Source organism: Somniosus microcephalus, chromosome 6 (assembly GCF_052327205.1).
Source record: "Somniosus microcephalus isolate GS21.2 chromosome 6, FLI_Smic_1.0, whole genome shotgun sequence".
NCBI lineage: Eukaryota > Metazoa > Chordata > Chondrichthyes > Squaliformes > Somniosidae > Somniosus > Somniosus microcephalus.
In genome coordinates, this window is record NC_140992.1 from 238,407,070 (window position 1) to 238,430,505 (window position 23,436).

At 48.6% G+C, this 23,436-nt stretch overlaps 1 protein-coding gene across 4 annotated transcripts in view; it reads right to left on the minus strand.

Moving 5' to 3' along the window:
- The window catches only part of ca5a (carbonic anhydrase 5a), a 43,370-nt gene that overhangs the window by 13,631 nt on the left and 6,303 nt on the right, over window positions 1-23,436 (minus strand). For all 4 annotated transcript variants that reach the window (XM_085991602.1, XM_085991601.1, XM_085991603.1 and 1 more), the window contains exons 3-5: window positions 7,375-7,493; window positions 852-947; window positions 3-65 (exon numbers count right to left, since the gene is read on the minus strand). In XM_085991602.1, coding sequence (XP_085847728.1) covers window positions 3-65; window positions 852-947; window positions 7,375-7,493 — 278 coding nt within the window. The remainder of the gene's footprint in view (window positions 1-2; window positions 66-851; window positions 948-7,374; window positions 7,494-23,436) is intronic.

A 23,436-nucleotide genomic window follows, 5' to 3' on the forward strand; every position in this document is an offset into this window, starting at 1 on the left:
ACCTTATGTTTAACAGCTGGCAATGCATCTACAAGTTTCTGTAGACCATCATGCCTTCTTCCAAGCTTTTAATAAAACAAAATATCAATAAAAAAGGATTCATCATACACCAATCAAAAATGTACATACATCATAATTCTTTTGAATGTTCATACTCTGTTAGAACTCAGTTTCCTTTATTGTTGATAATCTTCATAGGGTAGATTTTCTTCTTCTCTGCACCTGGGGAAAAGGCATATCCCAGGCACAGGAAAGAGGAAAAAGGGATAGAAGCCTTTTGCATCAAGTCTCCACTGCCATTTGTTGCACTGGGATTTTCTGGGGCTTCTCCTATAGCAAGTGTAAGCTATTATCATTCTTCCTCCAATTACAATCCTTGGGCACCCCAGCAGAAGGGTGCCTAAAGAATCTTGGCACAAGGGCCTGCCCCTTTAAACCCATGCAGATGGGAAGATCTGTGGGGCGGGGTTCCTAGTGGTAGGCTGAAAAAGATACAGGCAAATGGGCTTGATGCTTAAACCTTCTCCCCCCCCTCCTGACGATTGGAAGCACTTGGTATCTTTTGGCTGGTGCTCGCCATAGGCCATGATATCGGCAACCAGAAGCACAGGTCTAAGGTCTTGAGCTGTGCTTGGACTTCCTGCCTGATTTTCAGGTGCACGGCCTAGCCAGAGGGCAAGCCTGTGTCTGGAGTGTGCCTGGGCCATACAAATAGTCAGGGCAGGAAATCAGGGTAAGTTACAACTTCATAGGTGCAGGATTGTTGGGTTACCACTGGGCGCCTGTACCATCGTAATTCTAGATGAGCTGTAATCCAAATCATCAGTAGGTGTTCAGTTGTTTTCATTTACCTTTAGAAACACTCCTATAACTGCAAGGCCATTTTCAGACAGAACGGCTTCATCACTGTTTTTGCATTTTACTGGATTCCAGTGAACCAAATGAAGCTAAAATACCAAGAACAAAAATCTGTTCAATCATTGTCTAATTATATATTTTAATGCATTAATACAGTACCATGGAATAAAGGAAGAGTCCTCACTGAACACTTTACAAATAAAAGGAAACTTAAAGATCCATTCACTTCACAAAATTGTTTTATTTCCCAAACGAATGGAAAAACCACAAAAGCAGTTTACTGAATTGCAGAAAAGTGAGTTTCAATCTGGATGGATACATTCAGTATTGAAATCAAATTAGGTAATAACTAAGATTATTTTGGCAAGCTCCATCCTGCACAACAAAGAAATACTTCTGGTTTACGTACAGTAGCAATGCAAGTTAGGTGGCAGGCATGCTACTTTTTTTCCATTTGTTCATGGGATGTGGGTGTCGCTGGCAAGGCCAGCATTTATTGCCCATCCCTAACTGTCATCGAGAAGGTGGTGGTGAGCCGCCTTCTTAAACCGCTGCAGTCCATATTCTTAGTATACTTCTTTGTAGCGGTTCGGCACAACAGATTGGCTTGCAAAGCCATTTCAGAGGGCAGTTAAGAGTCAACCACATCAGTCCCATATAGGACATTAATTAATGAACCAGATGGGATTTTACGACAATCCGGTAGTTTCATGGTCACCATTACGGATACTAGTTTATTTGCAGATTTATTTAATTAACTGAATTTAAATTCCCCAGCTGCCGTGGTGGGATTATGAACTCATGTCTCCGGATCATAAGTCCTCTGGATTACTAGTCTAATAACATAACCACTATAACAACAGAAAATGCTGGAAAAACTCAGCAGGCCAGGCAACATCCGTGGAGAGAAATCAGAGCTGACGTTTCGGGTCGAAACCCTTTTTCAAAACTGGAAAGGAAATAAAATAGATCGAAGGCAGGGCTGCGATAGAAAAAAAGTAAAAGAGACATTAAGAGGTATTCAAAACCAGACGAGATGGTAATAGGACAGTGGAGACAAAAGACGACTGAGATTAGGTGTGAAGTGTACTGGCAGGATGAGAGATAGTTGCCATGTGGGAGAGAGAAAAAAAAAGGAAGGGGGTGGGGGGAGAAGGGAAGATCCAAAACAAAGGGGTGGGAAAAAAATATAAAGTAAAAATGTAATAGGGGCCGAGGTTATGATCTGAAATTGTTGAACTCGATATTGAGTCGGGAAGGCTGCAAAGTGCCTAATCGGAAGATGAGGTGCTGTTTCTCGAGCTTACGCTGAGCTTCCATGGAACAATGCAAGAGGCCAAGGACGGTGAGGTCCGAGTGGGAATGGAGCGGTGAATTAAAATGACAGGCGACCGGAAGCTCGGGGTCACCCTTACGGACTGAACGGAGGTGTTCCGCAAAGCGGTCACCCAATCTGCGTTTGGTCTCCCCAATGTAGAGGAGACTGCATCGTGAGCAGCGAATACAGTATAGTAGATTGCAAGAAGTACAAGTAAATCGCTGTTTCACCTGGAAGGGGTGTTTGGGGCCCTGGACAGTGGGAAGGGGGGAGGTATAGGGGCAGGTGTTACATCTCCTGCGCTTGCACGGGAAGGTGCCAGGCGAAGGGGAAGGGCTGTTGGGGGTGATAGAGGAGTGGACTAGGGTGTCTCGGAAGGAGCGGTCCTTATGGAATGCTGAAAGGGGAGGGGAGGGGAAGATGCGTTTGGTGGTGGGATCACTTGAGGTAGCGGAAATGGTGGAGGATGATCCGTTGAATGTGGAGGCTGGTGGGGTGAAAGGTGAGGAAAAGGGGAACCCTATCGTGGTTCCGGGAGGGAGGGGCAGGGGTGAGGGCAGAAGTGCGGGAGATAAAACAGACACGGTCGAGGGCCGTGTCAACCACAGTAGAGGGGAATCCTCGGTTGTGGAAAAAGGAAGACATGTCGGAAGCACTGGTGTGGAAGGTGGCATTGTCAGAGCAAAAAAGGTTGGAGACGGAGAAACTGGGAGAATGGAATAGAGTCCTTACAGGAGGCGGGCTGGGAGGTGTAGTCCAGGTAGCTGTGGGAGTCAGTGGGCTTGTAGTGAATATTGGTCGATAACCTATCCCCAGAGATGGAGACGGAGAAGTCGAGGAAGGGAAGGGTCGAGTCAGAGATGGACCATGTGAAGGTGAGGGAAGGGTGGAAATTGGAGGCAAAGTGAATGAAATTGTCTAGTTCGGGGCGAGAGCAGGAAACGGCACCGATACAGTCATCAATGTATCGGAAAAAGAGGTGAGGGAGGGGACCGGAGTAGGACTGGAACAAAGATTGTTCCACATATCCCACGAAAAGGCAGCCATAGCTAGGACCCATGCAGGTACCCATAGCAACACCTTTGATTTGGAGGAAATGAGTGGAGTTAAAGGAGAAGTTGTTCAATGTGAGGACAAGTTCAGCCAGGCGGAGGAGGGTGGTGGTGGATGGGGACTGGTCGGGCCTCTGTTCAAGGAGGAAGCGGAGCGCCCTCAGGCCATCCTGGTGGGGGATGGAGGTGTAGAGAGATTGTATGTCCATGGTGAAAAGGATGTGGTTGGGGCCAGGAAACTGGAAACTGTTAAAATGGCGGAGGGCGTCTGAAGAGTCGCGGATGTAGGTGGGAAGAGACTGGACAAGGGGAGAAAAGATAGAGTCGAGATAGGAAGAGGTAAGTTCCGTGGGGCAAGAACAGGCTGGAACGATGGGTCTACCAGGGCAGTCCTGTTTGTGGATCTTGGGAAGGAGGTAGAAGCGAGCTGTGCGGGGTTGGGGTACTATGAGGTTGGTGGCCGCGGGGGGAAAGATCTCCAGAGGAGATGAGGTCAGTGACAGTCTTGGAAACGGTGGTTTGATGTTCGGTAGTGGGGTCATGGTCCAGGTGGAGGTAGGAGGTGGTGTTGGAGAGTTGGCGTTCAGCTTCCACTAGGTAGAGGTCAGTTCGCCAAACAACAGCACCACCCTTGTCAGCGGGTTTAATGACAATGTCAGGGTTGGATCTAAGAGAATGGAGTGCGGCAAGTTCAGAAGGAGGTAGGTTGGAGTGAGTGAGGGGAGCAGAGAAATGGAGACGGCCGATGTCACGGCGGCAGTTAGCGATGAAAAGATCTAGAGAGGGTAAGAGGCCTGGGGGAGGGGTCCAGGTAGAACGGGAATTCTGCAAGCGGGAGAAAGGGTCAGTCGTAACCACTATGCTACCGTACCCATAACATACTTATTATAGAAGATACACATCACTAAATACAGCAACAACTTGCATTTATATAGTGCCTTTAAAGTAGTAATATGTTCCAAGGCGCTTCACAGGAACGTTATCAACCAAAATTTGGCACCAAGCCACATTAGGAGATATTAGAACAGGTGACCAAAAGCTTGGTCAAAGAGGTAGGTTTTAAGGAGTGTCTTAAAAGGAGGAGGAGAGAAAGGTTTGAGGAAATTCCAGAACTTCAGGCCTAGGCAGCTGAAGGCATGGTGAGGAGAGTGGGAGATGCGCAAGTGGCTAAATTGGAGGAGTGCAAAGAACTGAGGTTTTTTTAAAACAAATTAATTCATAGAATGTGGGCGTTGTTGGCAAGGCCAGCATTTATTGCCCACCCCAATTGCCCTTGAGAAGGTGGTGGTGAGCCGCCTTCTTGAACCGCTGCAGTCAGTGTGGTGAAGGTACTCCCACAGTGCTGTTAGGTAGGGAGTTCCAGGATTTTGACCCAGCAATATATTTCCATGTCAGGATGGTGTGTGATTTGGAGGGGAACTTGGAGGTGGTGGCTTTCCCATGCACCTGCTGCCCTTGTCCTTCTAGGTGGTAGAGGTCACAGGTTTGTCAAAGAAGCCTTGGCGAGTTGCTGCAGTGCATCTTGTAGATGTTACACACTGCAGACACGTTGCGCTGTTGGTGGAGGGAGTGAATGTTTAAGGTGGATGGTGTCAAGCTTCTTGAGTGTTGTTGGAGCTGCACTCATCCAGGCTGGTGGAGATTATTCCATCAGACTCCTGACTCGTGCTTTGTAGATGATGGAAAAGCTTTTTGGAGTCAGGAGGCCCAAGCCTGAATGTTATCCAAGTCTTGCTGCATGCGGGCACGGTCTGCTTCATTTTCTGAGGAGTTGTAAATGGAACTGAATACTGTGCAATCATCAGCGAACATCCCCATTTCTGACCACATGATGGAGGGCAGGTCATTGATGATGCAGCTGAAGATGGTTGGGCCTAGGACACTGCCTTGAGGAACTCCTGCAGTGATGTCCTGGGGCTGAGATGATTGGCCTCCAACAACCACAATCATCTTCCTTTGTGCTAGGTATGACTACTACCAGTGGAGAATTTTCCCTTGATTCCCATTGACTTCAATTTTACTAGGGCTCCTTGATGCCACACACGTTGCTGCCTTGATGTCAAGGGCAGTCACTCTCACCTCACCTCTGGAATTCAGTTCTTTTGTCCATGTTTGGGCCAAGGCTGTAATGAGGTCTGGAGCAGAGTGGGCCTGGCGGAACCCAAACTGAGCATCAGTAAGCAAGTTATAAGTGTCGCTTGATAGCATTGTTGACGACACCTTCCCTCACTCTGCTGATAAATGAGAGTAGACTGATGCAACGTTAATTGGCCAGATTGGATTTCTCCTGCTTTTTGTGGACAGGACATAACTGGGTAATTTTCCAATGTTTCTGGCTGGAGGAGGTTACAGAGTTAGGGTGAGGTAAGGCTGTGGAGGGATTTGAAAAAAATGCTGAGAATTTTAAAACAGAGGTGTTGCTGGACCTGGAGATAATCTAAGTCAGTGAGCACAAGGGTGATGGTTGAACGGGACAGTGAGAGTTAGGATACAGGCAGCAGAGTTTTGGATGAGCTCTAGTTTATGGAGGGTAGAAGCTAGGAGGCCAGCTAAGAGAGTATAATCAAGGCTAGAAGTAACAAAGGCATGGATGAGGGTTTCAGCAGCAGATGAGCTGAGGTAGGGGTGGAGACGGGCGATGTTACAGAGGTGAAAGTAGGCAGTCGTGGTCCTGGTTGGAAAAGGACTGGGAAGACTACCACTACCCCGAGCTGGAAGGCTGTACAACTTTAGCGCCAACAGTATCTGTGCACACATTTGGGGATCCCGATGCCTCCGTTGTTCCAATCTATACCTAAAATCTCTGGATTTAGCATGTCCCTACAGGGAGGGAGTGTATACACCATGTCAGGCAAACAGAAACTCTTCTTGTGGGGATTTTTCAGTAGTTGGATATGGAAATTCTTAAACAAGGTTTCCACGCATGCCAGATAAAATGGTGACCAAAAAAAGTCAATTTGTTAAAATTTTTATATTTAATTTCTTTGGTTTGGAGATGGTGATGGAGATGGAGAAGAGCAAGATAATTTTCATCATGTGCAATGAACACAATGGAATGATGTCACCAAGTTGTGTGTTTAGATACAAACAAACATAGTTTGCTAAACACTTTTTCATGAGGGTTCTACAAAGAAAAAAACATGTATAACTTTTATAATGGTGGTATGTCATGTCGATATTTGTCTTTAAAAATTATTTTCCAGTCCAAATAAAAGTAAAAATGTTTTACTGCAATGGTAAAATGGTTCTAAGGGGACAGCCTTGGCTCAGTGGTAGCACTCTCACCTCTGAATCAGAAGGTTGTGGGTTCAAATCCGATTCCAGAGGCTTGGGTGCATAATTTAGGCTGACACTTCAGTGCTGAGGGAGTGCTGCACTGGCAGAGGTGCTGTCTTTTGGATCAGAATTAAAATCGAGCACCTGACTTCCCTCTCAGTGGGACATAAAATTTGCCATGGTATGTTTTGAAGAGGAGCACGGGAGTTCTCCCAGTGTCCTGGCCAACATTTATCCCTCAACCAATATCACAAAAAAAATTGTCTGGTCATTTACCTCATTGCTATTTGTGGGACCTTGTGTGCAAATTGGTTGCCGTGTTTCCCTACATTACAAAGTGACTACACTTCTGAAGTACTTAACTGGCTGTGAAGTGCTTTGCAATATCGAGGTAATGAAAAGCGTTAAATAAATGCAAGTTCTTTCCTCATTTCACTGTAAAATTACACCGATAGAGAGAATGTAAAGGTTGAAGAATAAATATCCAAGAAAATAACAATGATCTCCCCTGCCATCTTTATATTCTGCAATCAATTTCTAGCAGTGGCCAAGACCACAATCCAAACAGCTAATATGCAATTGTCTTAATCGGTTATTAGATTTGGCCTCTCTGTCTCATCCTGTGACACTGGCCTTTCTGGATTACCTATGGTATGCAGTAACAGTATAGTAGATTCTGCACCTGTGTTTGTCCTGCCTTTTGGATCTTGGGCAGCATTAAGGAGGGGAAATCGCTGTATTCACCAAATTCAAACTCACATTTTTCACTGACATCGTCTCAGTTCAACTTTTCTCAACATTCTGGGTTATTCTGAATTGCGTTCTTAAAACAGAATTTTAGGAAACAAGTGGAGTGTTCAAATCCCATACCTCTGCAGGGTACACCTGATTGTTGACAGTGTGCTCTGATCCACGGTCACTTTTTGCACCCCAGTGGAAATGAAACTGCTTCAATCTGTAACGGTTCTTCAGTGGTCCACTGCTAATAACTGCAGGTGAAAACAAACAGAAAATTCCAAGCTACGCTTCGAATATAGACAACGTTGCTATAGTCATTTTTATTTTAAGCTGAAGTTCAATTAAAAGCAAATGCAGACCACTTTTTCATATGTAGCCTATGTATACTGGTGGATTTCCCCCATGGTGTTGCTCATGGGTAATCTGGGACCTGGAGCACAGATGTATGAAAAGAAATAACATAAATTCCATGGAGGTTGGTTCTCTTGGGAGCAGTGTTCATCACTTTCCCTGTCCTTTCTGAATTAAGAGTGCCACTCAGGAATCGGCACGGTAGCTTAACCAGTGCTTACATACATTCCCTGTTTTCTCCAACATCATTGCCCCTTATTCTGCCAAGCTTGACATGATAAACAAACAACTGAATGAGCCATATAATATAAATTTGAATTTTGTAATGCAAGCTGATATGCCAGAAAATTACTTTTCTTTTAAAAAGATGTTGCAATACAAATACGTTCAAAAGGTAAACTGTGGCGATTTAGGCCTGGATTTTCATTTGATTTTGGGATGGTAAACAGAGGACGATGCATTCTTAAAGGCTATCTCAAATCTGCCACAAAAAAAAGATGCACCTAAATTGTCTTCACAAAAATCTGTCAGCTTTCTTCAAGGCCCACCACAAGCCTGTTCTGCCACATTTAACTGGAGCTAAGGAATGTGGCAAACCTTTCTTTCTGCCGCAAACTCTTTAAAATAATTATCGTTATTACATCAGTAGCAGTAAGAGTTGATGCAAGGTGTCCCCGAGGCAATTACCACACTGAGGAGGCCATTTTGTGCGCTGTTTCTTTGCCTGAACAGAAATCTTTGGGTGGGGTGGAGTCAGGAATTTTTCTGCTGCTTTTGCTCAGTTCCATTCAAAGTACACCTATGCACTCTGGACGTGGATTTCTCAATGGGAATACCTTTGATGGGATGGAGAAGGCAGATGTACGCAAGGAAGAGTTTAGGTTGGAGGGTCTTAGAGTATGGCATCACTGAAGTTATCTTTTCTTACCACTGGAAATCTGCCCTTTTTGATTTTCGGGCAGACCTCGATTTAGGTGGCCAGCATCCCTGCCAGAAAATAGGCAGAGGACAGAGTAAAATATTGAAACATGGGTCAACTGACGTCAGAACCTCAAACGTTATTTTTGTGTTGACCGGCACTGCCACCACTATTTTCTCAACCTGCCCACAAACCATGGGTGGTTCAGGTCAGAAAGCAGCCATGACAGCTCTATTTGAGGGGATACTCACTTGCACTGCTTTAAAATGATGCAAAGGTTTGGGAGACATTTTGCTGGTAGTTTATAATGGGTATTTAGCTGCTTAGATGATTTTAAAGTGCTTGTGGTCACTGTGCAATTTCTCAAATCTTAAGAGGCTTCTGGCAACACACTTTTTTCTACATGGGTTTCTTTCTGGTGATTCTGCTCTAGCTAGAGGAGGAGGAAGAGGAGCAACAGTAACATGTGGAAGGAGCGAACAGAACTGCTGGGAGGCCATATACAGGAAACTCTCTTTTAACCGGCACCCAAATATCCGGAAATCTCTCTTAACCGGCAAAATTCAGGAGTAGGTTCAGGTAAGTTTTACTATATATTAGTGGCCGTGTAACTGGAGTTCCTGCACTTGTGGCCGTGCAACAGGGACTCCTGGATCTGTGGCCGTGTAACCGGGACTCCTGCACAAGTGCCGTGTAACTGGGGCTCCTGCACCTGTGGCCGTGTACGGGGCTCTCGTACCTCTCTGTAATCCGGACTTTTTGATCAACCGGCACCACGCCGGTCCCGGGTAAAAAAGTTTCCTGTAGAAGGAGACGAGCTCATGGGAATCTTCACCCTCCCAACAGAATGTATAGGCTCAACATACCTGCACTTATCCGAGAGGCAGTTAACAAAGAGGCTATGCTTCTCTAAGGAGGTTGTCAGAGCTGTCAGCTCCTGTAACAAGACCTGCAACCAACTGCCACAGCATTATCTGTCACAAGCCAAGTCATGGCTTTGCCTCCGGCTCCTTCCAGGCTGCCACAGAATGAATTCGCAGAGGTTACGAGGTTCATGGATAAAGGTGGCCCTGTAAACATTGTATATTTGGATTTTCAAAGAAAGAAAAAAAAAACTTGCATTTATATAGCCCCTTTCACGACCACCGGATGTCCCAAAGCGCTTTACAGCCAACTAGCTTTTGACAAGGTGCCACACAATCGGTCACTATACAAGATAGAATCCTGTGGGATTGGAGGGCAGATCCTTGGCTGGATAGGGAATTGGTTACATTCTCATAGATAGAGGGTTGTCATTAATGGTAGTGATTCTGTGTGGAGACCGGTTACTAGTGCAGTTCTTCAGTGATCGGTGTTAGGACCGTTACTCTTCACAATCTAGATTAATGATCTGGATGTAGGCATTGGGGGGGTACTGTCTGCAAGTGTGTGGTTGACATGCATACTTGTGGCAGTATCAGAATCCTTGAACAGAGAAAAAGACTACAATCAGATCTAGATGCGATGGGGGAATGGGACTGTATCTGGCAGATGACATTTAATGTAGATCAATGTAGTCTTATGAATGTGGGTAGGGATAATGCCAAGCATGTGTCTATTGTGCTGCTTTCTGAATTAAAGTCTACTGAGCAAGAAGGAGGCCTAGGTGTTATAGTGCAGGTACCTCTAAATGTTTACAACCAATGCCAAGAGGCGATAGCAAATAGGGTATCAGGTCATATAGCGAAGACGATCCAATATAAAACAAAAAGCACTACAAATGTCTATGTACAAGACCTTAGTTAGGGTATATCTAGAATACTATGCTCAGTTCTGGTCTCCTGACTTTGTTGGAGATATAGAGGCTCTGGAAAAGGTTTAAAAGTGGACCACTAGATTATTAATAAACAGAAAATGCTGGAAACACTCAGCAGATCAGGCAGCATCTATGGAGAAAGAAACAGAGTTAATGTTTCAGCTCCATTACTTTTCATTAGAACTGGATTAATACCTAGTTTAAAAACCCCTAGCCATCACAACTGGCTTAGAGTGCTGGGTCTTATTTCTCTAGAGAAGCAGGTTAATTTGATTGAAGTATTTAAAATGATGAAGGGGTTAGATATTACATAGATAGGGAAAAATAAGCAGACATGCGTATAAGTTATGTGAGCACAGAACTAGGTTAGACATCAGGAGGCTTTTCCTGTTGAAGAGGGTTATAGACCTTTGGAATAAGTTGCCGACTGGAGCAGTGAGTGCGGATTCACGGTTATTCACTATCTCCTGGAACTCATGTTTGAATGCCTTCAAGGGTCGGCGAGAAATTTTCCATTATTTTTCTCACCCCAAATTGGCCTAGGATTTTTTTTTTTTTTTAATCTGTCTTTCTTTTGCCTCTCCCAATAAATAAATAAATAAATACAAGTTGTTGTTGATTACATGACTGCTGATGTATGGGGAGCATTGAGGAACATGATGTTTTGTTCCAAGCTGATTGAATGGGACAGACTCGATGGACGAGCTGGCCTTTTGCTGTCCGTCTTTTTCATATGTTTGTCTATCAATACCATCAGTCAGACTGCAGTTCATGCTTGCATTAACTGATGCCACATTCGTTAATGCAAACACTTATCACATGGATAACCAGAAACAACAGAATAGGGTTCTGAGGTTTCCACAGATTGCAGGCTTTCCCCAAGTCCAGTGCATGGTTCGGGATTTCAGCTTTTATGGTTGTGCAATGCTGGGGGGGGGGGGGGTACGATCAAATATATGGGCTGATTTCACGGTTGAACCAAAGAAATGGCCCACACTCCTGTGGCATCATTTAAATCAATGCTCAAAGGGTTAATTTCTTTTCTTTTCAAAAGGAGAAGATTACACATAAATAACAGAAACCGCATTGGTAGTGGATCAGTACACCTGTCGTGCCTCGGTCACTACAAGATCAGACGTTCCAAACAATCAGCACGGAGGCCATCGAGGGAATGAGTAATGACCAGCTTGGTGGCTTTGTGCCAGACCAACATGGCAAGGCCTCACGTCAACTTTGGCTTCTTGCTAGAACCTAACAATCTGACTCATAAGCACCATAGTGGTCTTGCTGTGTCCATAGCACTGGCTGCATATCTTTCGCATCATGTTCCCTTTCTTTTTGTCTAGTGGTCTCTCAAGGTGAGGAAGCGGGTTCCAGGAAGGAAGAGCAGGAAGCAGCCCATCATGTCAGCACCTGCAAGCATTCAGCTTAAATACAGCTACTTCAGGGAAATTAGAGGGGAAAACTGGGTGAAGCACCGAACACCAGCACGAAGGAACAAGTAGAGGTGACAGCGGACAAGCAGCAAGGGGAGAACAGAAGGGCTGCAGTGGGACCCACAGAGTCACACCTTACAGCAGCTTGATACCAATGTACACTCACTAATCAGAAGTTCTTCATACAGTCCTTTGTGAATCTTCAGAGTGCACTGCATGGAATGTTGCAAACACACACACAACAGTGCTGCTCCAACATCCGTGTAAAGATGCAGCGTTTTGAGAAGCTGCAAAGTGCCACAGAGTGAGAGCAACTGCAGCACATCCCCAAAATTGCAATTATGCCAGGATCACACCCCTGGGGATTCTCTATCACTGACCACGCTAAAATCTGCCAGGTCAGAGGAGGATCTATCATTTACAAGAAGTTCTTTTGAAATAAGATTAATCAGTAAGCAAAGGTGGCAGCAGCAGCAGCAATGTTCCACAAACAATAGAAGAGATAAATGACCAATCAATGTGTTTTGGTAGTGTGGGCTGAGGGAGGAATGCGAGCCAGGACACTTGAAGAACGTCCCTGCTCTTCGCAAAGTGCAATGAAATATTTTGCATCTACCAGAACAGGCAGAAAGTGCCTTGGTTGACTGTCTCATTGAAATATGCCACCTCCAGTAATGCCGCAGATCCTCAAAGTGTTGGCTTTGAACTACGTACTCAAGTCCTGGAACGGGGCTCAAAACCACAATCTTCAAATGCAGAGAAGATGGCCCTGAATTCACGGTTGGTATGACGGCACGTATCACCTTGGAAATTGGCCGCAAGTGCAAGATTTCCACACGCGCTTGCGCTAAATCCCAAGAAGTTCCGACTGCACATTGGCTTCACTGCATGTTTCTCTTATCCATTCAAATCAATGTGCTGGCAGAAAGTTTGGCTAATTGCCCACTTACTGCGCATTAATTACCCTGAAAATGTTTACATCTGGTGCAAACAGGCGCTGGAGCATAAGGGGGGTGGGGGGCCGGGTGAAAAAATTGTATTAGTCGGTGGCTGCTGACTGACCCATTGAGTGTTTCCAGCATTTTCTGATTAAAAATTTACTGGCCAGACACAAAGCGCTTTTCATGTGTCAAAATCTTTCCCGATGAGTTTTTGAACCCAGAAATTAAGCACAGTAAACACCAGCAATAGGCACTCTATAGGTTGGATTAAGGGCAAAGTTTCTGCGTGCTGATTATTTCTCAACCTATTACAATAAAAACTACTGGTTTATAGAAACATTTTGTACTGGGGTTATGGGCACGATTCCAAAAATGGAGCATCTAATCTAATACTGAGTAGGCAAGAACCGTATATCTAACAAATGCAGCATTATTATTTACACATAGTTATGGAAGATGTTAGATCAATGTATATCCGGCATAACTAATATATATATACCTACCTTTTTAAATCTCTTCAACCAACATTTCCGATTAAGAGTGGCTATTAAACGCTATGTAAATTGTAAATATATGCCAGAAGAATTCTATCTTCTACTGACATATTTACAATAGCAATCTGCTGTTTCCCGATTGGCTAAGAGTCGGGAAGTGAAAGGAGCACTGACCCACATGATCCCAGGTTTACATACGCATAACGGTGCGTCCCTGGGATCTGTGGGCCACTATGCTACGCACAACGCTACAGCGTTTGAAAGCAACTTTCGAAGGGGGTTCGCCCGAGGCAAGTGTGGATTTCGTTCAGATGTCAGCGGCGTACTCCTTAGCTACGCCATTGACTGCGAATTCAGGGTCATTATAACGACCATGGAACCAAACTGACACCACATAGACTAAAGCAGGAACAGTCCACTGAAAAATTTGACATCATTTCAGATGGATATGTGAATGGCCTTGTGCTAACTAAAGACAACAAACACATTTTAAGTCAGTCAATCATTACATGAAATCAGTTTTGCTAATCCCAATGATCAGAAATGGATCTGGTTGTGTTTAAAGTGTACATGAATTCCAGCTTATCTGATAATGGTTAATTTGTGGCGGATCGCCACCTAAACGGGCGTAATCCACTTTTCCGTCCGTGGACAATAAATCGGGCACCTTGCCTTTAAGAAGCATGCTGCCTTTAAGGCATGACAAAGGAGCGGGCGTCGCCCTCAGTGTGTACACAAAAGCGCGGGCGTCGGCCTCAGTCTGTTTTCGGGTTTAGCAGAGAGAAGAGCTGGAGCAGCCATCTCTCAAGAGAATGTAATAAAAAGCCATATGTTCCTCAGATCGGTTCGGCCTCCATTCGTGTCCCGCGGCAGCCTCAACATTGGTGACCCCGACGCTCAGAATGTATTCCGAGCACTGCAATGGCGGACACGAACGCAGTTTCCGTGAAACTGCCGGAGTTTTGGGAAAACCAGCCCGAAGCCTGGTTCCTCCAAGCTGAGTCCCGATTCCAGCTGCGACACATCACCACAGATGGGATGAAGTATGACTACCTCGTCGCATCACTCGGTAGCTCCACAGTCACGAAGTTCTGGATAGCGCTGCAGAACTCACCAGAGGGCAAGTATGCACATCTTAAGGCCGTGCTCCTTAAAAAATTTACGACCTCGACATACCAGCGAAACTGCCGCCTCCTCGACCTTCCAGGCCTCGGTGACGCCTCACCGTCAGACCTCCTCTCCCACATGCTCTCACTCACCGACGAGAGCCCACCCGGGTCCCTCTTCCGCACGCTGTTCATCCGCCAGCTACCTCCCAGCATCCGCCCAGCGATCGTGGCGTCCGGCCTCACGGACCTAGAAGCCCAGCCCGACGAGGCCGACAAGCTGCTGTCCGCTCACTCCAGCCGCGACGTCGCTCCGGACCTGGCAGCCACAGCCTGGGCGCGCCCCTCACCGGCCACCACAAGGCCCAGCCACGGGGCCTTCGCGCCCCACAAACCCGGGCTACTGTTACTACCACGCACGGTTTGGCGCCAGGGCACAACGGTGCACACCTCCCTGGCTCCTTCAAGTCCGCCCCCGTACCAGCCCCCGCGATGGCCGTGGGCCACGCGGGCTCCCTGCTGTACGTCACGGATGACAAAACCGGCCGCCGGTTCCTGTGCGACACTGGAGCTCAGCACAGCATCATCCCGGCCTCCGCCCTCGACATCCAAAAGGGCGAACGAGGACAGGCGCTGGCTGCCGCTAACGGCTCGGACATCCGGACGTACGGCACCCATACAGTCACCCTCGACCTCGCTGGTCGCCGCTACCGATGGGAGTTCATCACTGCCAAGGTACTCTCCCCTCTCATCGACGCAGATTTCCTGTGCGCCCACGGCCTACTGGTAGACATCCCTCGACACCGCCTCGTGGACATGAACACCATGTCCCCCATCCTGGGCGCCATGGTCCCCCGTCAACCCGCCGACATGGCGTCACAGTGCCACGACCGGGCCACGGATGACTACTCGGCACTCCTGGCCGAATTCCCGGCCCTCACCAACCCGACCTTCTCCGCGGAGGTCGCCAAACACGGGGTGGAACACTTCATCCCCACCACAGGCTCCCCAGTGTACGCCCACGCCCGCAGGCTGGACCCGGCCAAACTGGAGATCGCGCGGACCGAGTTTGCCACTATGGAACAGCTCGGCATCATCCGCCGCTCCAACAGTCCCTGGGCCTCCCCACTCCACATCGCCCCCAAACCAGGCGGGGGTTGGCGCCCCTGCGGGGATTACCGCCGCAACGATGCCACCACCCCTGATCGGTACCCCGTGCCGCACATTCAGGACTTCTCGGCTAGAGTGGCCGGCCGCTCAGTCTTTTCCAAAGTCGACCTGGTGCGCGGCTACCACCAAGTCCCCGTCCACCCCGCGGACGTCCCCAAGACGGCCGTAATCACCCCCTTCGGGCTTTTCGAGTTCCTGCGGATGCCCTTCGGCCTCAAAAACGTGGCCCAGGCATTCCAACGGCTCATGGACTCGGTCCTTCGGGACCTGAAGTTCCTGTTTGGCTACCTGGACGACATCCTGGTAGCCAGTTCCTCCAAGCAGGAACACCTCGAACACCTTCGCATCCTGTTCGGGCGCCTCAGCGACCACGGGCTCATCCTCAGCCCAGCCAAGTGCCAGTTCGGCCTGGACAAGATCGACTTACTCGGCCACCACATCACCTATGCTGGGGCCATTCCCCTGCCCACCAAGGTGCAGGCCGTCCAGCAATTTCCCCGCCCCACCACCATCAAAGGACTCCAGGAGTTCCTCGGGATGGTGAATTTCTACAACCGCTTCATCCCCAAAGCGGCATCCCTCATGAGGCCCCTGTATGAAGCCCTCCGGGGCAGGAGCGGCAAGATGGCAGACGTATCAGCCGCCTTCAACTCCACCAAGACTGCGCTCGCCGACGCCACCCTGCTCGCGCACCCACGGCCCAATGCCAGAGTAGCGCTCACCACGGACGCCTCCGACCACGCGGTCAGCGCCGTGTACGAGCAGTGGGTCGACGGCGCCTGGCAACCACTTGCCTTTTTCAGCCGCCAACTACGCCCCCCGGAGGTCAAGTACAGCACCTTCGACCGCGAGCTCCTCGCGCTGTACCTGGCGGTCCGCCATTTTCGGTTTTTGCTGGAGGGCCACCCCTTCACTGCGTTTGTCGACCACAAACCCGACATTCGCAATGGCAAAGACAACCGACCCCTGGTCCGCCAGGCAGCAGCGCCAGCTCGCGGCAGTGTCCGAGTTCACCACGGACATCCAACACGTCTCCGGCCGAGACAACGTGGTAGCCGACTGCCTCTCCCACCCCGCCATCCACGCCGCACACCTGGCAGTCGACGACACTCAACTCGCAGCAGACCAGCTCACGGACCCTGATCTGCTCTCCGCACCTACCAACCTACCAGGGCTACGCCTGGCCGACGTCGCCTGCGGCCCGACCGCAGTCACGGTCAAGTGCGACATATCCCTATCTCAACCTCGGCCCATCGTCCTGGCGTCGCCGGGTATTCGAGATTCTCCACAACCTCTCCCACCCCGGCGCCCGCCCATCCATCAAATTGGTAGCCAACCGCTTTGTCTGGCGCGGCCTTCGCAAGGATGTGCATACTTGGGCCAACTCCTGCCTAGCCTGCCAACGGGCCAAGGTGCAGCAACACACGAAAGCACCCCTCGACGAGTTCACCGTCCCTTCACGTAGATTCGACCACATCCACGTGGACATCGTCGGGCCCCTGCCGCCGTCGCAAGGCCACACGCACTTGCTGATGCTCGTCGACCGCACCACGCGCTGGCCCGAGGCAATTCCACTGACCTCTACCACCACCGCCAACATCGCCAGAGCCTTAGTCGGCACCTGGGTCGCACGGTTCGGCGTCCCCTCCGACATGACGTCGGACAGAGGTCCTCAATTTACCTCTGAACTCTGGACCGCCATCGCACGCAATCTCGGGGTGACCATTCACCGCACCCCCAAGCCAACGGACTGTGTGAACGGTTCCACAGATCCTTGAAGGCATCTCTTCGAGCCAGCCTCCAGGACAGCGCCTGGACCGACCGACTCCTGTGGGTCCTCTTCGGCCTACGCTCCGCGGTTAAAGAAGACCTTCATGCATCGGCAGCAGAGCTCGTGTACGCCCAGCCGCTGCGCGTACCCGGCGAGTTCCTGCCCACCGCCACGACACCCTGGTCAACCGACCAGCAACGCCACGACTTCGCCTCACCGGCGCTACAGTTCGCCCCGGTGCCCATTGCCCGGCACGGCGAATCCACCTCACACGTCCCGCTAAGCCTGCACCAGGCACAGTTCGTTTTCGTCCGGCACGACGCCCACCGCGGACCCCTTCAACCCCCGTACGACGGGCCCTACAAAGTGCTACAGGCTGGGGACAAATTTTTCGCCCTACAAGTGGGCGACAGGACTGAAAAAGTGTCGGTTGACCGACTCAAGCCAGCACACTCGGAACCTGGTGAGCAGGTCCCAGTAGCTCATCCACCGCCACGCGGCCGACCTGCCCTCAAGCCAGTACACCCGGCTGCTCCACGCCCGGCCGTTCCACGTCCACCGGCATCCTACAAGAGCCGCTCCGGCCGGCCCATCAGACCGCCGCACTGTCTCGTCCACACCTCCTAAGCGGTTTCTGGGGGGAGCTGTGTGGCGGATCGCCACCTAAACGGGCGCAATCCACTTTTCCGTCCGTGGACAATAAATCGGGCACCTTGCCTTTAAGAAGCATGCTGCCTTTAAGGCATGACAAAGGAGCGGGCGTCGCCCTCAGTGTGTACACAAAAGCGCGGGCGTCGCCCTCAGTCTGTTTTCGGGTTTAGCAGAGAGAAGAGCTGGGGCAGCCATCTCTCAAGAGAATGTAATAAAAAGCCATGTGTTCCTCAGATCGGTTCGGCCTCCATTCGTGTTCCGCGGCAGCCTCAACAAAATTGTTTTATAATACGCTGTGTAAATTTCAAGGAAAGTTGATGGGGTTTGAAAAGCAATGATATTCATTATTTCTTTAACCCTTTGAAGATGGATGGCTATATTCGGCTTTCAAAACCTACAGGTTATCTGTAACCCTTACAGAAAGAAAAAAATAATTTCCAGTATCAGATATATAAATTTGAATTGAAGAAATGAAAAGAGCAATGTAGCCCAGATAGTACCAATTCACATTGCCAGTGATAGCATGTGGGTTTGTTTCCACAATTACCCACAGGTGAGTGACAGATCTTAGCCAGCTTCTCAGAGGGAGTGAGGAGATACAAAGTTTGGTGGAAATCTATTGAGATTTTTACGGTGTTATTCTCATCACAGGCCCCACAACGTCAAGCGTTCAAGGACACAGTGTAAAGTGCACAGTTATATGGTCTGATAACATGAATCTGTTTATCAAGCTGGGTCAAAAAAAAAAGTTCAGATCACAAGTAGTTTAATTATTTATAGATAAATGGACACTGACACAAGTCAATTATCAAGGTTAACAAAAAGAAAATGCAAAATATAGTAAAACATTTTTATTCCACAGGCAACTATAGAACATATAGAAATAAGCTATGGAGGCACTGAAATTTGATTAGTTTCCAATGTTGTTCACTAGATTAATGTTGCAATCTATATTTTAAGCAATGCTACAAGCAGATCTACCTTCAGCACCCACACTGATTTTTAAAAAATCATTAGCTTAGATACCCCGGAGCATGAATACATAGATATATAAACAATTATTTGTTATTGAAATAGTGAAGAAATTCCGTTTTAGCTTCTTGATTGAAGGCTTATTGTAATATTTACAAAAAGTTACTTCAGTGGACTGAATGGCACAGTATGTGGTAGAATTACCATCAAGCCAGGGGACCAACCCTGGTTCAATAAGGTGTGCAGAAGAGCATGCCAGAGGAGCACCAGGCGTACCTAAAAATGAGGTGCCAACCTGGGGAAGCTGCAACACAGGACTACATGCATGCTAAAAAGCGGAAGCTGCATGTTATGGACAGGGCTAAGCGATCCCACAATCAACGGATCAGATCAAAGCTCTGCAGTCCTGCCACATCCAGTCGTGAATAGTGGTGGACCATTAAACAACTAACGGGAGGAGGAAACATAGGAAGATAGGAGCAGGAGTAGGCCATTCGGCCCCTCGAGCCTGCTCCGCCATTCAATGCGATCATGGCTGATCATCCAAATTCAGTACCCGGTCCCTGCTTTCTCCCTATACCCCTTGATCCCTTTAGCCTTGAGAAATATATCCAACTCCTTCTTGAATATATTTAATGAATTGGCCTCTACTGCCTTCTGTGGTAGAGAATTCCACAGGTTCACCACTCTCTGGGTGAAGAAATTCCTCCTCTTCTGTCCTAAATGGCCTACCCCTTATCTTTAGACTGTGACCCCTGGTTCTGGACTCCCCGACCATCGGGAACATCCTTCCAGCATCTAGTCTGTCTAGTCCTGTTAGAATTTTATAAGTTTCGATGAGATCCCCTCTCATTCATCTAAATGACAGCGAGTACAAGCCCAATCGACCCAATCTCTCCTCATACGTCATTCCTGCCATCCCAGGTATCAGCCTGGTGAATCTTCGCTGAACTCCTTCCATGGCAAGAACATCCTTCCTCAGATAAGGCGACCAAAACTGCACACAATACTCAAATTGTGGTCTCACCAAGGCCCTGTACAACTGCAGCAAGACATCCTTGTTCCTGTACTCAAACCCTCTCGCTACGAAGGCCAACATACCATTTGCCTTCTTAACCACCTGCTGCACCTGCATGCTTCATGGCTCCATTTATATCCCCATCCTCAATGACGGTGGAGCCCAGCATGTGAGTGCAAAAGACAAGGATACAACCATCTTCAGCCAGAAGTGTCGAGTGGATGATCCATATCAGCCTCCTCCTGAGGTCCCCACCATTACAGAAGCTAGCCTTCAGCCAATTCGATTCACTCCACATGATATCAAGAAACGGCTGAACGCACTGGATACATCAAAGGCAATAGACCCCGACAACATCCCGGCTGTCATGCTGAAGACATGTGCTCCAGAACTAGACACGCCTCTAGCCAAGCTGTTCCAGTACAGCAACAACACTGGCATCTATCGGACAATGTGGAAAACTGCCCAGGTATGTCCTATCCACAAAAAGCAGGACAAATCCAGTCTGGCCAATTAACGCCCCATCAGTCTACTCTCAATCAGTAGCAAAGTGATGGAAGGTGTCATCGACAGAGCTATCAAGCGGCACTTACTCACCAATAACCTGCTCACTGATGCCCAGTTTGGCTTCCACCAAGACCACTCTGCTCCCGACTTCATTACAGCCTTGGTCCAAACATGGACAAAGGAGCTGAATTCCGGAGATGAGGTGAGAGTGACTGCCCTTGACATCAAGGCAGCATTTGACCTAGTGTGGCATCAAGGAGCCCTAGTAAAACTTAAGTCAATGGGAATCGAGGTGCTTCATCAATGACCTTCCCTCTAACATAAGGTCAGAAATGGGGATGTTCGCTGATGACGGCACAGTGTTCAAGGCCAACATTCCCAGCATCGAAGCTTTGACCATGCTCAATCAGCTCTGATGGACGGATCACATTGTCCGCATGCCCGATACGAGACTCCCAAAACAAGCGTTCTACTCGGAGCTCCGGCACGGCAAGAGAGCCCCAGATGGGCAGAGGAAACGCTTCAAGGACACCCGCAAAGCCTCCTTGAAAAAGTGTAACATCCCAACCGACACCTGGGAATTCCTGGCCCAAGACTGCACAAAGTGGAGGAGAAGCATCCAGGAAGGCGCCGAACACCGAGTCTCTTCGCCAGGAGCAAGCGCAAGCCAAGCGCAGGCAGCGCAAGGAGCGCACATCAACCCAAGCACCCCACCCACCCGCCCCTTCAACCACCGTCTGCCCCACCTGTGACAGAGACTGTAGGTCCCGCATTGGACTCATCAGTCACCTGCGAACTCATTTTTAATGTGGAAGCAAGTCATCCTCGGTTCCGAGGGACTGCCTAAGAAGAAGTAGTTCAGTGCCATTACAGCTCCTCAGATAATGAAGCAATCCACGCCCGCATGCAACAAGACCTGGACGATGTTCAGGCTTGGGGTGATACGTAGCAGGTAACATTCGCGCCACACAAGTGCCAGGCAATTACTATCTCCAACAAGCGAGAGTCTAACCGCCGCCCCTTGACATTCAACGGCATCACCATCGCCGAATCCCCCACCATCAACATCCTGGGGTCACCACTGACCAGAAACTTAACCGGACCAGCCACATAAATACTGTGGCAACAAGAGCAGGTCAGAGGCTAGGCATTCTGTGGCAAATGTCTCACCTCCTGACTCCCCAAAGCCTTTTGTACCATCTACAAGGCACAAGTAAGGAGTGTGATGGACTAGTCTCCACTTGCCTGGATGAGTGCTGCTCCAACAACACTCAAGAAGCTCGACACCATCCAGGACAACGCAGCCCGCTTGATTGGCACCGCATCCACCACCTTAAAACATCCACTCCCCCCACCACCGGCGTACCGTGGCTGCAGTGTATACCATCTACAAGATGCAATGCAACAACTCGCCAAGGCTTCTTCGGCAGCACCTCCCAAATCCACAACCTCGTCCACCTAGAGGGCAAGGGCAGCAGGCGCATGGGAATACCACCACCTGCAAGTTCCCCTCCAAGTTACACACCATCCTGACATGGAAGTACATAGCTGTTCCTTTATCGTCGCTGGGTCAAAATCCTGGAACTCCCTCCCTAACAGCACTGTGGGAGTACCTTCACCACATGGACTACAGTGGTTCAAGAAGGCGGCTCATCACCACCTTCTCAAGGGCAATTAGGGATGGGCAATAAATGCTGGCCTTGCCAGCAACGCCCACATCCCACGAACAAATAAAAAACCTCTCTAACACAAAGCACAACTTGCAATCCCAAAATTACAGTAATAAAATATATATTTGTTTTATGTCACAGTCTTTTTGCTGGTGAGCAAATACAGTGGAATGAAGTCTGATGAGGCCAAACCAGATGAGATCGGCAGCAATGACTCAAGATCAAAATGTATTAATTACAAACCAAACAAACCAAAAACAACTTGCATTTTTAGCACGCCTTCAACATAGTAAACCATCCCAAGGCACTTCCCAGGAATATTATCAGCAAAATTTGACACCAAGCCACATTAGGACAGATAATCAAAAGCTTAATCAAAGAGGTAGGTTTTATGGAGTGACTTAATGGAGGAGAGAGGTAGAGAGGCGGAGATATCAGTATGACAAATCTGTCCAAAATTATGTCTATTTCCCCAACTCCTCCAAAACCCCACCCACCTCTGGCATTCAATGGTTGGGTGAAGTTTCAATCCAATATCCTAGCTGAATTGTCTAACTCTGTTAAGAACTGCTTGTACTTGTTTCAGAATTAGTGGTTACACCCTATAATTTGCTCCAGGCTTCTGGTATCAGGAAACGTATCAAACCAAGGGGGCTAAATTCGGTTGATTTGTGCCTCCAGTTAATGCTCTAAGAGGCGCTAACCGTTAGCACCGCCGGCGATGACGTCATCGCCGTGCACAGCGCCCCACTCGCGCCTCGGCTGTAATATTGGGTGGCGACCGTCGACTAACCGCCAGATGCTATGTCCGCCGGGGTCAGGAGAGCCTACCTGGAGCCGGGACGGTGCTCGTTAAAGGGGAGGTGGCGGGCGGCCATTTTTGTTGCTGGCCGCCTGCCAGCACCAGCCCCCGTTGCTGTACCCGGCCCCCGTGAAGCCCCACTCCCCCGCTGGGTGCTGGCTGTTCTCCGTGAGTCCAGTACTCCTCGAGTACCGGGCTCTTTTACCGGCACTCCCGATCTCTGGTGGCCCAGCTGGACGTCAGGACGCACTGCACCAGGCCCCTCCCCTTTAATAAGGGGCGGGAGGCCTGCAGTACTACAGCACGTAGCGCCGCTAGATTGGCTCGCAGCGCCCCTCCTCCCTCTCGGGGCGCTACCTGGGAAAAACGGCCCAAAGGGGGCGCTACCTGATTTTTATCCCAAAGTATTTTGCTAATCTATCAAACATATATATTGTTTAACCAGTGTAGCCAGATGCAAGTAAAGACAGATGCAAGTAAAACAAATGGAAAAGACAGCACAAAATTATTTTTTAAAGTTAAAATAAGCATCAGTATAGATCACCAACCTAGTGACATTAAGCCAGTATTGGTATCAGAACTGCCAACATA